The following is a 16,989-nucleotide window of genomic DNA, read 5'->3' as shown; positions in this document are numbered from 1 at the left end:
TTTTGTGTTATAGATTTCCAACCCATCTGGAAAGCCCTTTGGTTTGCCACTGTTTGACAGATGCAACACAGATAGACTTGCATGGTACAAACCAATGCACATTTGCATTGTGTATTGCACATGATAGTGAAATATTGCACAATAAACTGAAATACTGCATATAAAATTGAGTTCTTTATTATTAAGCAATTGACATTGATACCATTATTCAGTGTTTAGCACCCAATGCTTCAGCAAATAGAATGTTATGATTGCTGTTAGCACGTTTGTAACTTGCATTTATTGCACCATGGGTCTTCTTCAGGAGAACACGGGTCTAATCTGGTCGTGTACATTGTGCCAACTGGATTAGATAAGAAGAAGACTATTAATAAATCCAGAACCACCGTTTAAATTGCACCGTGTTTGCCTGGCGTGGCTTCAATCAGAGTCAGCGATGTGATCGGGGGGGGAGTGGGTGTGTGTGGGTGCTGATCGCTGGTGTGTTGACCTCAGTGATCATGTGGATCATCTCGAGCTCATCCGATCACTCTCCCTCTCTCTGCGCGTCTCGTGCGGCGGCTGCGCAGGGCGGCCTCTGATTGGCTGACGGCGGCAGGTCGCGCTCACAGACGCTCTCCGGTCGCTCTCCTCGGTGCTGAAGCCGCCGGAGCTCGTCGTGATAATGTGAACGGCGATGAGGGCAAAGGGAGCCAACGAACACCAAAATGGACGATGATCTGTTCCAACTGAGACAGCTGCCGTGAGTAAACCACAGCCTTCGCTTTTCTTTTTTTCCCCCCTGTCTCGTTCGTCCATTTTTTTTTTTTTTAAACCGTAAACACACGTTTGTCCGCCGCGTCGCCCTCCTCACAGCTCCGTGTTTGATTAGCTCGCTGGACCACAAATAGCCTGACATTCCTCAAAAGCTGCAGTCAATTAAAACCCATTTCAAACACTCATATCACCTAGAAAATGTTCAGGAAACGTTAAAAAAAACACAACAACAACACAGCATCTCCAGGCTCCGCCGGTGCTGCGGTTTGTTTACAGTCGCAGGCTTTTTCCTAACAAATCAATTTGGCTGTTATTTGTACTCACAAGGACACATGTTTGCTGTGATTTCTGAGCTGATAAGTTTTGCCTCCTAACTTGTTGTCGTGTTTGCTGTCATGACTCAGGAGCTAACGTGATTTATTCCAAGCCTGCTGCACATGATTTAAGCTAACGGCTGGCCCATGAAAGTGCAGCCTGGCCATCATCACAATCACAACCAGGAATCTCAGTTTATTGTCAAGTAGGTCTTCACATTCAAGGGATTAGACTGTGGTGCATAACAGCAAACAAGCAAAAGAGGATTTTAATTGAACAAATTCTGCCAGTTAAAGCTATTATAAAGTAAAATAATAATTTTCTCAATGTTAACCATGTCAGACAGCTGTGTAGATGGTGCAAAAATGTGCAAATTATGCCTTTACGCTTCATATTATTATGAAGCGTAAAGGCTATTAAGAGATATTTCTCAAAGACAATTGCGGATTACATGCAACAAAAGCCACAGAAATGTTCAAAATGAACCACTTTGGCTGCAAATCTGTTTTACTCAAGCAAGAAAACACACAGGTACTTTAGGTTGTTACAGCAGCCTACTGCTGGGTAATTACACATTCACTCGTATGTATTTCTTTCTAAAGAGATGAAGATTATAGAGATTTACAGTAGAAGACAGATATCCCTGGACATCTCATCCGCAGCACTGTTACTTCACATTGCAAGTAGGCTGTGTTATGTAATTACAGTGATTAAGGCATCACTGGCGCTCTCTCCACGTTCGCTTTCAGTGTTTCATCCTAAACAAACCGTCAATTATCTACATGTGGAAGAAGATTAAGCCTTCCATCTGCGGAAATCATGTGTGACTCTGGGTGTTTAGCCTTTAAAAGCTTGCCAGACACTAAAGCAGAGAGTGCAGAGGTGTCAGTTGGCCTGACATGGTTCACCCATAGGACTGTAATACCACCCATTCACAAAATCACAGCCAGAAAAAGCTCATATCACCTAGGCAACAGCCTCCGACTCTCATTTGTACTCAGCTTTGCCCTGGCATTCATCTTCTGTGACTCCTCTGACCCACCGTATTGCAGATAAGTTAATCTTCCTGGACTTTTATGAAAATATATACACTTGCTTTTTGAATTTTTCTTCTGTAGTGTTGTCCGTTTCCGACGCACAGGTGAGAGCACGCGCTCTGAGGAAGACGTCGAGAGTAGAGAACAGGATGTCAGGACTGCAGAGCAGACTGATCTGGAGTCTGTGGCGCTTGCAGAAGGAGCTCCGGTCCCTCGGGAATTTGCCAATCCGACTGATGGTACAGTATGGCAGGGCTGCATTTCTCTCTGTTTCCACTCCTTTTTCCTACACTTCCTGTATTACACTCACAGTCCAGTAATGTCTTTCATGTGTCCCTTAAGAGTCCCTTCTTTCTCGTCTCTTTAGATACATTTATGGTAGAAGATGCCGTAGAGGCCATAGGCTTTGGGACATTCCAGTGGAAACTCTCCATCCTCACTGGTCTGTCCTGGGTGAGAAAAGCTTATTAAAAACAAAAAAACACCATCCACAATATTGTGTCTACTGTGTCTACTGACTCATCTTGTGTCTCTGTGTTTTCTGTTCATTAGATGGCTGATGCTATGGAGATGATGATCCTCAGCATCTTAGCCCCTCAGCTGCACTGTGAATGGAGGTTGCCAAGCCTCGAGGTGGCACTGCTTACATCGGTAATGGCTCCCTAATGTCTGTAAAGTGCTCGTGCTCGCAGAGACTGTCCTGGTTTTAATTGATTAAGAGCTCAAGGATTATTTTGATATCAGCTTTTAATGTCATTAGATTAGATACATGTTGCAGTGTTTTGATTATAATGACGATCAAATCCATATTTACTTTTGTGAGTATAAGACAAAACAGCATTCAAACAAGGAAATTACAGTAGGTTTTACTGAAGGTATAGCATTGAGGCATACAGCATCATAAGAGATTTAATCGCTGTTGCTTGTTGCCCTGAAAATTTCTCATTTTCGTGGCTAAACTAAAACAATACGCTACCTAAAGTTTAATCAATATGCAAAAGGGGATGTACATAACACCAGCTGTGTGCAGTGAAATTCATGCGTGTTTAAACTGCTGCAGCTTGCTCTATCCCACTAACATCTGTCACTTTTTGTTACTGATGCAGGCAGTTTTCATTGGGATGATGATCAGCTCCTCTCTTTGGGGAAACATATCTGACAGATACGGCAGAAAGACAGTAAGTTCTAATACCGCTCCTGTTGACATGGAGTTGATTTATATTTATCTCTGTTTCTGAAAGAGGTGTTAAAAGTTAAGCTTCTGAGTTTCTAAAAGGAAACATATTACAACAGCGGTGAGCTATTTATAATGTCGATCCCTACCTGGCCACCATTTTTTATTCAGCAGCTTGTTCTGTGTTGATCATATGCACTCACAGGGCCTGAAGATGAGCGTGTTGTGGACTATGTTCTACGGCCTGATGAGCGCGTTTGCTCCTATATATGGGTGGATCCTCGTCCTCCGTGCGCTGGTGGGCTTTGGCATCGGAGGAGCGCCACAGTCGTGAGTAACCCTCGTTCATCTCTCTAAAAACTGTGATTAATGATTGGAGTTTGGATTAACGCTGAAGTGTCCCTCCTCATAAGGGTGACACTGTATGCTGAATTTCTGCCAATGAAGTCCAGAGCAACGTGCATCTTGCTGATTGAGGTATGGACCACGCTGTACTTCTAGTTCAGTTTCTATATACAGAAATATAAATGCAGCATGGAACCAGTCTTCCTTTTGACTAAGAGAAAAATCTAATTTTAAGTTAGAAAAGGATTAATTTTGCACAGAAATGGTTTTGGAGCTGTTCCACTGGTGACAAATTTCCAACCAGTTAATCCACATCCTAGCCAGGCGTGACATAAACGGGCAAGGATCAGATAGTGTGACCAGCACACAGACACTCCTTTGACCAGTGACTTTACACGTCCACCTTAAAATGCAGCTTTATTCAAATGACACGCTGCCACAGTTGACAAGAGAAAGACGAGAGCGGGCTGTTGTCAGGATGGATGCTGACGTGTCAGTTAGAGCTGCAGCCAGACAGTTAAACGTCCATCATTTATCATCTAGAAATCACTTCAGACAGTCCTGGATGGATCTATCTGACAACATGATCCCCCAACATGTGGACACACTCGTCACTGACTTGATTTCTGGTCATTGACCCAACTCTCCATGGGCCTATGACCATTTCCAACGTAGTGGTTGTTTCATGAGATTCTGTGGTAGAGATGCCATGTTTTGGAACACAAACGCTCGTTGCCCTTTCTCAAAAAGAATGGATAGAATTTAATAATATATCAGATGCTGCCTTTATATTTTGTTAGCATCATTCTGACACCAAATCCCTTGAGCTCTTACAAGTTGCACTTGCTGCTTTTGTAGATATTTTGGGCTCTGGGCACCGTGTTCGAGGTCCTGCTGGCAATCCTGGTGATGCCCACTCTGGGCTGGCGCTGGCTGCTCGGCCTCTCCACCATTCCTCTCTTCATCTTTGCCATCCTGTGTTTTGTAAGTGGGATGTTGTCAGTCTCTAACTCTTCTACAGCATGACAAATTTTAGCTTTATTAATTGACATGTTTATTTTTTGGGGATGGGTGGGAGTAGTGGCTGCCAGAGAGCGCTCGATACGATGTGCTGACAGGGAACCAGGAGAAGGCTCTGGCCACTCTGAAGCGCATTGCCACAGAGAACGGAGCACCAATGCCCCTGGGAAAACTCATCGCGGCCAAACAGGTACAGTCTGTTCCTGCAGGACACGCAGGCTCTGGATGTAATTTAGACATTATCATGTGTGACCCTCTATCAGATTGTCTAATCATTTTTTTCGTGTCTGTTCTTTGAATTAGGAAGATCGTGGGAAGATTCAAGACTTGTTTTCGTCACACTTCCGCTGGACGACAGTGCTGCTGTGGTTTATTTGGTAAATAAGTGAATGACAGTAAAAACCCAGTCAAAACATCAGTCGCTGTTTGCTGATTTTCCTTCTAAACCTTCATGTTCTTCTAGTGATATGAAACTGTATTAAAATTTCTCATTTAATTCGAACCAGCATGTTTCATTCTGCGTTTCTGTCTCTGCAGGTTTGCAAATGCCTTCTCTTACTACGGACTGGTGCTGCTCACCACGGAGCTGTTTCAGGAAGGAGGTGCCTGTGGAAGTGAGTCAGACTCCGACAGAAGGCCTCACACACATTAGGACTGTTGTAATATTGCAAAAAGCATCACAAAAGAAATCACAGACAGTGGGCCGACTAAGTGCCGTTTGTTGTTTGATATCTCCCTCTAGTGTCCAAAGGGAATAAGAAGGAGCTCCGGTGCAGCTTGGAGTGCAAATACCTGAATTCTGATGACTACAAAGACCTGCTGTGGACGACGTTATCAGAGTTTCCAGGTAAAAAATCACCACTGAATTCTCTTCAAAATAGCATCCAATATATTCTTTTATAATTCTGGTTACTTTTAGTAGCCATTTTTAAATGTAAATTAAACGTTGTACTGATGTATATTTTGGTAATGTATTAGTTTGTGATGTCATTTTTAGTGGGTTTTGATGCAAAAAAAAAAAAAAAATTACTGCCATTATTAAAACTCATGAACTATTGATTATTATATGGATTTTTTTTAGTTTATTAGTTGTCACTTCAGGTCCTGTGAACAAATAATTATTAAGTTAATGATAGATAGATAGATAGATAGATAGATAGATAGATAGATAGATAGATAGATAGATAGATAGATAGATAGATAGATAGATAGATAGATAGTTAGATACTTTTATTAATCCTTTTGCAGGAAATTCCTTCTTACAGCAGCTACATTCAAAGACAAAACACAGACAACCCCACAAGACACCCGACATTGAAGGCACACATAAAATCTAAAACAAAATATACAATATAAAATAAAAATAAGATGAATAAATAGTGCCAAGTGTGCAAAATAAGATGGATTAAAAAAAACTAAATGTATGTCCATAAAGTGTCAGTACATAAAGTTGCATAGTTATGCAGCCGTGTGGTTTTATTGCACATTATAAAGTCTTATGGCTGCTGGCAGGAAGGACCTCCTGCTGCGTTCAGTCCTGCATTTAGGAGGAATTAGTCTGTGACTGAAGGTGTTCTGCCGAAACACCTCCATGGCATGAAGTGGGTGGGCTTCATTGCTCACTATAGAGTCCAGCTTCCTGAGCATTCTCACCCCGGCCCCCTGCTGAACCTTGTCCAGTTCAACCCCAGTGATGGAGCTCGCCTTCTTTATCAGTTTATTGGGTCTGTTTCTCTCTGCCGTGCGAGCCCCCTTCCCCCAGCACACTACACCAAAGAAAATGCTGACTAAATTGAGCTCCTGTCTGCTTGCTTCAGCAACTGTTAAGTTGTGTTTTGACACAAGCAAAGATATTCATTTTATATAATAATAAAAATTAGTGATGCACGATATTAAAATTTCTGATATCGCTGATAACCGATACTACCGATGTTGATATTCAATTTTTGTTCCCACCAAAAAAAAAGTATAAGTAGGCACTGTGAGAACATAAAAACTATTCAGAAGAAGCCCAGACCCAATTAGACCACATAGCTTTCTTTATTATGTAACAAAAGTAAAACATATTTAAACATATTTTAGCATATTTAAAGTTCACGTCCAGGACCATTTCAGTAAAAACATCTGTGAAATAGCAGCAATATCAAATGTAGAGATAAAGGCGCTAATGTTAGACAATCATCGGTTATTTACATCGGCTAAATCTGTTCATCGGACCGACACAGATATATACGAAAAAACACTAATATTGTCCGATACAGATGTGGTCGCAGATATATCGTGCATCCTTACTAAAAATTTAAGGAGAGTTTAAGCTTAAATTCAATGCTTTACTTGAAAAGTATCAGATTTTCGTATTTCGTAAACATGGAATTTGAATGATGTTGCCAATTGTGTTGATGTTCTGTAGGACTGCTGGTGACGCTGTGGGCTATCGATCGACTGGGAAGAAGGAAGACCATGGCCTTGTGTTTCCTCGTCTTCTCTCTGTGCATCATTCCTCTCTATGGCTGTGTTGGGAGGTAAAGACTTCTAAAAAAATAGACTTTATTATCTGTGGGTCCTCCTGTTTATCCACTCTGACGCTGGTTTATCTTTTGCAGAGCATCCATGACGGTGTTGATATTCATTGCCAGGGCGTTTATTGCAGGAGGGTTCCAGGCTGCCTATGTATACACTCCAGAGGTGAGATATCCAACCAGAGAGCAGCTTTTTTTTGTTTGTATTGGGTAAAAATGCAAATTTGCTCAAATCAATTAAATCAAAGCACATTTTTCTGCAGGTTTACCCAACAGCCACCAGAGCTTTAGGTCTGGGGACAAGCAGTGGAATGGCTAGAGTAGGGGCCCTCATCACACCTTTTGTGGCTCAGGTGACTCCCAGCTGCCAGTTTTATCATAACAATACAGCACCAATGAGAAAAAGTGTTACTATCATATGCTTGGATCATCTTTGGGCTTCTTCCTGCAGGTGATGCTGGAGTCCTCTGTGTACCTGGCTCTCTCAGTGTACTGCTGCTGCTGCCTCTTAGCTGCCGTCGCCTCCTGCGCGCTGCCGATAGAGACGACCGGCCGGGGCCTGCAGGAGTCCAGCCACCGCGAGTGGGGACAGGAGATGATGGGCCGGGCCTCCTCCCGCAGCTCGGGGGCAATCCCTCACTCCAGCTCCGGCTCCCAGGGGTGAGGACGCGTCGGCCGGAGCCCAGCCGAGAGGTGACCGCAGTGAAGAAAATGGAGGCGAGAAAGCTGAAGCAGCTCTCTGCGTCCCCTTCTGTGATTCCTCAGTTTAGACACCACGGTGGCTTCAGAGAGCCAGGCAGCACAATATTTTTACGACATGTCACTATACTTGTAGTCTTTAAACACCATTTGCTGTCACAATTTTGCCACTGTATACCTGCACACAGGGTGACTGGAAAGACCAAATGACCACCATGAGTGCAAAATGGTGGACACAATGAGGAAACTTTTCCTAAAGAAGCAAACATTCAAATACTTCAAAAAAAAGAAGAAAAAAAAAGTATTTGAATCCTGCTCTTCTAATGCAAGAGAAGGAAGAATGTGTTGGGAGTTCAAACAACTGTCTTCTTTTCAAAGAGCCTTAAAACTACTTATTGAGATTGTGGCTGAGAGACCTACTCTTGAGAAAGCTGCTTCTGTTAGCATACTGGGCATAGATGCGTATATAAGAAACAGCTTTATCATGTGCTCACAAATTGCCTGCTGAAATACAATAATTACAAAGTCAGCTTATTAAAAAAGAAAAAGTAAAAGTGCATTGTTGGAGTAAAGAACAAATCATCAAATCAACAGAACATTGGAACAAATCAGATCTGGGGTCATTTTGATTTAATATTCATCCTTTTCAAATCCTGTGTTAAATATGTTGTTTTCTCATTTCATATTTTAACACGACTAGTATTTTTTTCCCTGCTGAAGACACGAGGCAAACGGAGGTATGACTCTAGTAATAATGACAATACCACCTCATGTCTTTTTGTCATTATGCGGTGATATTATTTATAGCGAGCTGAAGCCTTCATCAGAGGAAAACAACATCATACAGTCGCCAGTATTTCATAATTATAGCACAAATTGAAAGAATCCACAGAACCTGGACTGCAGGTTAAGACATTCTACATCATGGCATTAAAGAATTAGGACGTTTAAACCAGAGTATAAATCCTCCTTAGTACCATTTGTGTGATTTTAGAAGATGACATTAACATGAGTTCACTGTATGATGTCATGATCTATAAACCATGCTGCATCTCTTTGCTCTGCTTCACCAGACGTCGAGGCTGCGCTAACAAAGACCCACACATGCATCTCAACGGGACGTCTTTCTGTAAATACTGTATCAATACCTGGTTTAGTTGTTGTCTTTGCTTTTGTTTGTAACAAAGGTGTTGTGGAGACGGACTTTACCCAGTCTTATTCTTCGAAGTGACACATTGAGCAAAGTTTTGTTAAAAAAATAAATAAAAGAGATGACGTAGCACAGTTCCAGCAGGCTGACTCCTACCTGTCAGTGAGATATAGTGCTGCATTAAGTGTCTGTGTGCACAGATTCTTGTCATCGCACTGGATGTAAATGTGTATGATACTATAGTAAATAATCTTTGAAAAACAAGCAGTGGATACATGTTGTTATTTATTTTAAAAAATGTTACAATCAATACATTTACCTCGCAGTTAATCTTTTTTATTAAATTACATAAACCTCTCATAGATTCAAGCATGATTTTTGTGCATATTAACGTGCCATCCTTAAATTATCGATGCTAAATCAACACATGCATTGTTTTAGGGTGGTGCCGTCACCCCACAGGTAATACGACGCTGACGTTTGGTGTAAATGTTAGTACAGATAAGAACACCGTGTGCACCGATGCTGAGGTTTGAAATAGGAGTGCATCATCACCGCTGCCAGACACAAATTTTACAAACGAGCTTTTGGACCTTTGCCTTTTTGTTCCACGACCTGACCGAAGAGCCTGGCTGCCTCCTGGGCGCAGCCTCGGTGGATGGTGAGCCCGTAGCCCCCGTGGCCATAGTTGTGTATCACCTGAATGAGTGCATCGGTAGTTTAGAAGTTGAACGACCAATATTCTTACCTGAAGTACTGCTTGGAAGTTAAAGTTTACCTCTACTGGAGCAGCACCAGATTTTATGGTTTCCCTCTCCAGTCGGATTTTGCCGCGAACAGGCCTGAGGCCGGACCAGTCCTCTACTATCCTGGCATGCTGAGGTTAGAGGACAAGCTTTTTAATGAAAAAGTCGAAACAGTTTTAAAAAGTAATAATGTGTACTTAATTTTTTTGTCTTCATGTGCTGTCAGATCTTTGCTACTTTTCTCCTAAACTGCTGACATTTTCTAAAGACTGAATTACAGCATAAGTGTTCTAAATATATCAAATGAAAAATGTTAAATACTTCAGCACTTTAGAAGACTCAATGTAAATAATTTACCACAGTTAAAACACAACGTCTCTTTATGGCCCTGTGGTATCATCTCACCTTGAGGCTCGGCTCCAGCTGACAAGCCGCATCCCAGATTTTCTTATGGTCAGTGGAGTTGTTCTGTTCACTCCAGTTTCCTACCTGGAAAGTCCCTCCAACTGTCACAAGGCGACTCCTGCAAACACACAAGTTCTGTACGCTGATGAAAACATCTCTCGTTTTCTGGCTACAACCTCAAAACAACGCGAAAATGAGCTGCGACAACGTGGTGACTGGATAACAGTGTGTAAAATTTCAGATTTAGCCATGCTGGTGAAATATTTACACCAGAGAAAGTAGAACCTCTAATTTAACCTCCTGTAAATCCAAAGGTTGCTCAGCACTACCAGCCAACACTGTAAACGCAACAAGATAAGTGTCTGTGTGTGTTGTGCAGTTCAGTGCTTATCAGTGTGTTGTGCTTGGAGCGCTACCCTGGAATGATATACGGTGTATTGTAGACTCCTTCTTTAAAATCATGAGTAATAATCCAGTGTTTCAGCCATGGAGCGTCCACCTGAAACAAAGGGAAGCGACATGGGGACACACATTAGTCTGTTGCTCCTATATAGTTGATTATATTAATCAGAGCCTCTTAAAAACTGGACCTCAGTCCACATTTGGACCAAACGTTAAGTTGGTCCCATTCCAGCCCCTGTCTTGTGTCATCCATACAACATATTATGAAGTGTAACAGTTTTTATTTAGAAATCAATAAATTGTAAGTCATGTTAAGTAAATACAGTCGTCCTCAAATGTATTCATACCCTTCCATTAAAGAACAAGCAAAATTCACAATAGTCACTCACATAAATAGAAACTGAAAAAAGTAATAATAAATAAAAATTTGCTAAATTATAATTCAGTGAAGCAAGATATTGCTTTTGAATGCTGGTTGAAAAAAATCATTAAAAAGACAAACAAACAAACAAAAAAAGGTCCAGAATTATAAATTAGAGACTTTTTTTGTTTTTTTAAAATACTTCTGTTGAACCACAATTCAAAAGCGATGTCATGATTTTCATTAAATTTACATTTATTATTACTTTTGTCAGTTTCAACTTATTTCAGTGACAGCTGTTTTTTTTCCCTTCTTTAATGGGAGGGTATGAATAAATTTGAGGATGACTGTAGTTTAGCAGGAGTTTGTTTTACAGCGATCCTGTCCCAAGATGAATGTGGTTCTAACGTGACTTTTCCATTATTGTTGACATATTTGTCGTGGCAACGTTAATTGCTGGGTGGATAGGTGTTTCTTGGCTGATATGAGAAAGAATCGACAACTCATTGCAGAGATTCAAAGGTCTGGATCAAGGAAATGGAGAGGTTGCTGCTGAGATCACACATTAGGGTTAAACCGGAGAATTTATCAGCTCTTAAATCAGCTCCAGATTCTCAGTGTGTTGGTTTTCTCCAGTACAGAACTTCTGTAACCAGTGGAAATCTATCGAAATAAATATAGACCAACTGTCTGAGGCGTATCTGCCCCACATTCATGCTGGACCAATCACAAGAGACGTCATGTTTGTCGTGTAATCAGACATCAGAGGTCAGAGGTTCTATTTGATCTATTGCTATTTTTAGGTTTACTACTTTATACATGGATCAGCTACGCCTTTAAAAACACTGATAAGTGAAGTGTTTAGTATTGTTTATATTGTTACAAAGCAGTCTTCTATTGAACTGCTAAACCTTTGCTTTCCACCACCTAAATATTACTGCCAACCAAACACACCCCTTCCTGGCAACGGCACTTCCCGACACCAGCTTTAATGGCTTGAGGATCCTAAATAATACTAGAAGGTGGTTTCAGTGATGTGGCTGATGATGCTGAATTTCTGTGTCTGTATCCTGTACAGCACTTTAGAACTTAAACGATGCTATATATACGTAGATAAAGCTCTACAGTGCCATTTCTTCCACCAGACTCATGTATTTTTAGCATCTTGGCTGCCTTTAACTTGAATGTATGTTGCTTAAAAATCACAAGTGAGCTGATTAAATGATATTTTATTTTCAATTATCATTCTAGTCCTTTGAGTGACTCGTTCTAGAGCCCCTGATATAAGCCATTCACATCCATTAGAAGCTGCTCGTGTCACCTTCACTATCTGTCCGCGGCCTGGTTTCAGGTCCGGGTCCGGCTGCAGCTCTCCTGATCTCAACCCACTGCAGTTTATGATCACATCTGCCCCAGTTTCTGCCAGCTACAAACAGTCACAGATGACAAGAAATAATAATAAGGTGACACATCCGCAGAGTCTTTCCTGAAGCTCGAAACACAAAAACATTCAACAGTAAATGTTAGAAGAAGATCCCTATTAGTAGTATTTCTTGAAACTGCATAAAATGATATTAATGAAATACTCTCACTAACCTCTTTGAAGGACTTTACTTTCCTGTGGTAAAATTTCACACCCCTTTCTTTCAACCTGGAAATAAGACAAGAAAGAAAAAAGAAAGCATTGCCTGAAAAATAAACGTGTGGAAAATAAGGATGAAGAATCTACAACAGTGTCCAAAATTCTTCAATTAGTCACTATTCACAACACAACACAAGGGATTGGGAGTAGATGATTATACAGGCTGTTAAACTGAATTGTTTAAATAATTACAAGTATGAAATTACTCTGGGTCTTTTCCAGGCACCAGCCGCTGTCTACATGTTTCTGCACAATGTGGTATTTAAATCGAAGATGGCGATTAGGAATTGTACACACTTTGCATTTTGTATTGTGGGATTGTTTTAGTGGACTACGTAAGCTACACATATGGACGATATACTAGGAAATGTAAACACAGGATGTAGTCCTGAAGTAACGGTTAAATCATTTTCAGTTGTAGATGAAGTATTCAGATCCTTTACTGAAGTCAAACTACCAATTTAAAAAAAACAAAAAAACAATTACAAGTAAAATGCTACTTAAGTAAAAGTAAATAGGTACCGGCAGCAATTCTAAGTTAAAGTATTAAAGTAAAGGTACTGGTTTGGTTTGAAATTAAAACATCAGGCGTTTCGTGGAGCTGCTCCACCAAATACAGCTGCTCTCTATAAAATGTCAGAAGCCAGTACATTTGGAAACCACTGGTTTAATCTTTAACAATGTGTTGAATATTAAAAGTTTGGTATATTATCCATTGTGTGAAATCTTCATCATAAAAGTAGTCAAAGCTGTCAAATAAATAGTAGAAAGTATAATGTTTCCCTGGAAATGTTAAGTAGCATGAAATGGAAATGCTCAAATTAAGTACAAGTACCTCAGAACTGTGAGACCTCGTGGTGAACATGTGAGATTATTAAATAAAATATGACATTAAAAAATAATACAGAACTTAAATATTCAATCAGGTGCTTCCTTTCATGTTTTATAAGGTAAGAAATAATGAGTTCAGCTTAAGTTTTGGTTAAAAAGAAGCTGATGCAACATGAGAAGTCCCTGTGGGTGAATCACTCACCAGTCCATCAGCCAAGGCAGGTACGTTTTACCTTCCACCATGAGAGCAGTGTTGAACCAGCCAAAACTGGACAAATCACAGGAGACAGATGTGTTAGAGTGCAGGAGCTGACACAGAATTATCCATCCCATCATACATACAAAAGTATTTCTAAAAGCCTCACCAGAAAACATCACAGGAGAAAGATTCTTTTTTGCATTTTTTTTTTCAAAACAGTCTCCTTTAACTTCAGTGCTCTTGGTCCATCAGTGTTCAAGATCAGCATCCCTTCATGGAAGAAGGTCACATCTAGAGCCTCCAGATAATCCTCAACAGCATGCATGACTTCATCATCACTCTGAACTTTTTTCTTCAAACATTGCAGTTTTTGAAGACGGTGATATATAAAGCTTTATAGTTTACAGTTATGCCCTCAAAATGGGAGTCACACCCCTTTGCTTCCAGGTGTGGCCGAGAACCTTTTGAAGCACCCTCATCCTGGCATCTTTCATTGGGAACCATGCAATATGTTGTTTATTAAGACAAACTGGAAATTGATTTTAATTTTGAGTTTGATATTCATAGAGAAAGGATTTGATTTGAGGAGCTACAAATGAGCACAACAAGCAGTTTCTTTCATTTGCTACCTGACATTTGTTGTAGCAAATGATGTTATGTCATAATGTTATGATTCGTGTTTCACTGTTGGCTTCGTTGGCATGATATGGACATTACCTGACTAACTATTTGGGCCCCATTTTATGTTTTATTATTGTTTTTTTTCAGCGAGGACTCACCAGTATCCAGGAAACATCTGCAGCTCTCGCTCTGTGAGCTGTCTGAAGCCGAGGACGGCATCTTTAAACGAGGGATCCTGCAATCGAAACCAGCAGAGAGAAAACATCAGCTCTGTGCTACAAATGTTTTTGGCTGTGTTTGTGTCACAGTAGGTCTGAATACAGAATCCCAATTAACCCCCTGAGTCTGAGCATAAAACGCAGCCCTCAGTGAGGCCTCCCTGTGCATGTTTCCCAACCACTACAGGCAACCATCCTTTGTGCAGCTGAACAAAGCTCCACTTCAGTGCAGCTGAAAGCGAATGGATTTTGTTTATGGTTGATATTGCTTGATTCCTGGTATGTGATAAGTTAGTTTTTTAAAGGTGACATTGTAACTACAAATACAGTTTTCATGGCACAGGACCTTTGTTCTTGACTGTAAAAGGCCTCCGACTGAGGCACAATCTTATCTTTGAGGTCAAGTTAAAGTTTACTCTCCAGGAACAAAGCACTACTCACTGGTGCAGGTTCAGTGCAGAGGTTGTAGCCGGACTGAAGGAATACACCCATCTTCACACACTCTGGTGAGCTGAGGCTGCTCAGCAAGTAGTCAAATGTCTCCTTATTCCACTTTCTAAAGGTGAAAACACATGCAAGACCAATGTGAGCTGGTAGATAAAGAGGAAAATCAGAGGACGGTTAAGCAGAATGCACTTACGTCTCCCGGACGTTGCCCTTATCATACAGGTACGGCTGCCAGAAGCCAGCAGCTCCATCGCTGGTGGTCAGCGGAGTGAACTGGTCTGCATACACCTCAATGGTCAGCGGACTGACAGTTGAGTGAAACTGCTCATAGATGCTCTGAGCTGTTGACAGACCGATGACTCCGGCTCCAATCACTGCCACCCGCATGTCTGCACTAACACGAGACACACCGACTCTTACTCAACCATGAAGGCATCCTACATGCAAACACACCAACATGTTCTTGGAGGACACAACAGTCTGGACCACAAATGCACCGTAGTGCATTCCAGTATATCAGATAAGACGTTATTACATAAAACACACAAAAACTTAAGAATGGAATTATTTGCACCTTTGAAGAGAACAAATATTGACGACCAAAGGTTGATAGCTTTGTTCTGGAAAGACACTGACAGAAAACCTGCTACACACTGGATAAGACAAATGATGTCAAGCTTTTCACTAGAACGATCACCATAGATGCTGAAAGCTAAACAAAAATAAGGAAAAGAATAATGATCCTTTACAACCTGTGTGGAGGATCTGGATTTGACAGAGAATCATGCAGAAGGACACATGTTAGTTATAAACCATGCAGGCTTTGTGGGATACTTCTTTTTAAAATGACAAAATGAATTTTAAATGACATGAAGGAAATTAAATTAATTGAATTTTGAATATTCTGCTTGTTACACTAGCTTTATTTTTCTCTTTAAAATGTACAATGTGTATGGATTACTTAAGAGGAGCAGTTCACCATTCACTCTTTCTTTTTAATATCCGATTTGTTGTTTTTTTTGTATCTTATTTTACTGCTGGGCCACTGCGCTTTGATTATGCACAACCAAGAATCTAAAGATAAGACTTTAATAATCCTGAAGGGAATTGTTACACCAGCTATTGCCCAGATTATTATTATTATTTCAACATTATTAAACATTCATTATTTAAAATTATTATTAATAATGTTGGAGATCTATTTAGAAGAAAAAGAATGCAAAAATAACACAAACAAAAAAATAAAAATAAAAAGTCACCATCATTCAAGACCTGAGTTCAGCCACTCAGCAAACTGACTGGATAACTACTGAATAATGCATCACAAGTGTGCAAAAGTTCTGCTGTCAACACAGTTTAGACTGAGTGCTGTATTATATAACAGCAGGCAATGTGTTGGATAAGTGTGCATCAAGTTTATTGAATTTTACTAAAACTTGTGCAAGAGTTGCACCACATAGCAGGTTGGCTGCACTTATTGATTGAAAACTGAAGCTCTGTTTGTAGAAAAAGTTGTTGCCTTACCTCCAGATTAGTCCTGAGCTGCTACTGTGTATCGGTGACACGGTTGAGCTGTCGCATGGCTGAGGGGCGAGGAGCGCAGCGACCCTGTACGCATGCTGCGTTCACGGCCTGTCGTTTAAACCTGCGAGTGAGAGAAACCTCCGACTTCTTGTGGTGATCATAACGCTTTGACACCGACGGTATTTTTTTTTCACATGTCAGAGGACTGCAAATGCATCACTATTAAAATAAAACGACACTGATAAAACAAATTCAGCCAGTTTTATACGAGATATCCGCTTAGATTTTGCAACTCTGCGCTGTAAATACACCACGGATCATAACTAAAATCATTAGTTTATTATCTGGTGTGATTTAAAGATTAGCAGAAGGACGAACCACCCTGCAGTAACAAGTGTCGTTTTCCAGTTCTTCCCATATACTGCGTGACTTTGGCTATTCCCATTCTGCCGGCATCCCCTGAATGCAGCACTGCACTCAGGTTACCTCGCTTGAACTTCAACATGACAAAACCTTGAAAGCATCGTGAGAATAGTCTTGACATATCCTGTAGTTCTTAAACTTCTCAGCCTCAGAAT

General features: G+C 40.7%; 2 protein-coding genes across 2 annotated transcripts; one reads left to right on the top strand and one right to left on the bottom strand.

Annotated features, from left to right (window-relative positions):
• The first annotated feature begins 707 nt into the window (after positions 1–707).
• Positions 708–7,830, top strand: svopa (SV2 related protein a). Its single transcript, XM_008276579.1, has 16 exons — positions 708–742; positions 2,190–2,347; positions 2,476–2,561; positions 2,661–2,759; positions 3,215–3,286; positions 3,488–3,612; positions 3,696–3,759; positions 4,486–4,611; positions 4,709–4,837; positions 4,951–5,024; positions 5,185–5,261; positions 5,390–5,494; positions 7,058–7,169; positions 7,251–7,332; positions 7,430–7,519; positions 7,618–7,830. Exons 1-16 carry the CDS (start codon positions 708–710, stop codon positions 7,828–7,830), a joined length of 1,647 nt encoding a protein of 548 aa, XP_008274801.1.
• Positions 7,831–9,392: 1,562 nt separating this feature from the next.
• Positions 9,393–15,274, bottom strand: LOC103353547 (D-amino-acid oxidase). The gene is made up of 10 exons (XM_008276578.1): positions 15,081–15,274; positions 14,882–14,996; positions 14,381–14,457; positions 13,605–13,670; positions 12,526–12,580; positions 12,251–12,355; positions 10,583–10,665; positions 10,167–10,284; positions 9,794–9,892; positions 9,393–9,714 (listed from the first exon to the last, which is right to left on the bottom strand). Exons 1-10 carry the CDS (start codon positions 15,272–15,274, stop codon positions 9,589–9,591), a joined length of 1,038 nt encoding a protein of 345 aa, XP_008274800.1. The 3' UTR covers positions 9,393–9,588.
• Positions 15,275–16,989: the final 1,715 nt, after the last annotated feature.

This window comes from Stegastes partitus, unplaced genomic scaffold (genome assembly GCF_000690725.1).
Source record: "Stegastes partitus isolate 25-593 unplaced genomic scaffold, Stegastes_partitus-1.0.2 Scaffold77, whole genome shotgun sequence".
Lineage (NCBI taxonomy): Eukaryota > Metazoa > Chordata > Actinopteri > Pomacentridae > Stegastes > Stegastes partitus.
The sequence above is the reverse complement of the archived record's forward strand: the minus strand, read 5'-3'. Positions and strand labels throughout refer to the sequence as shown.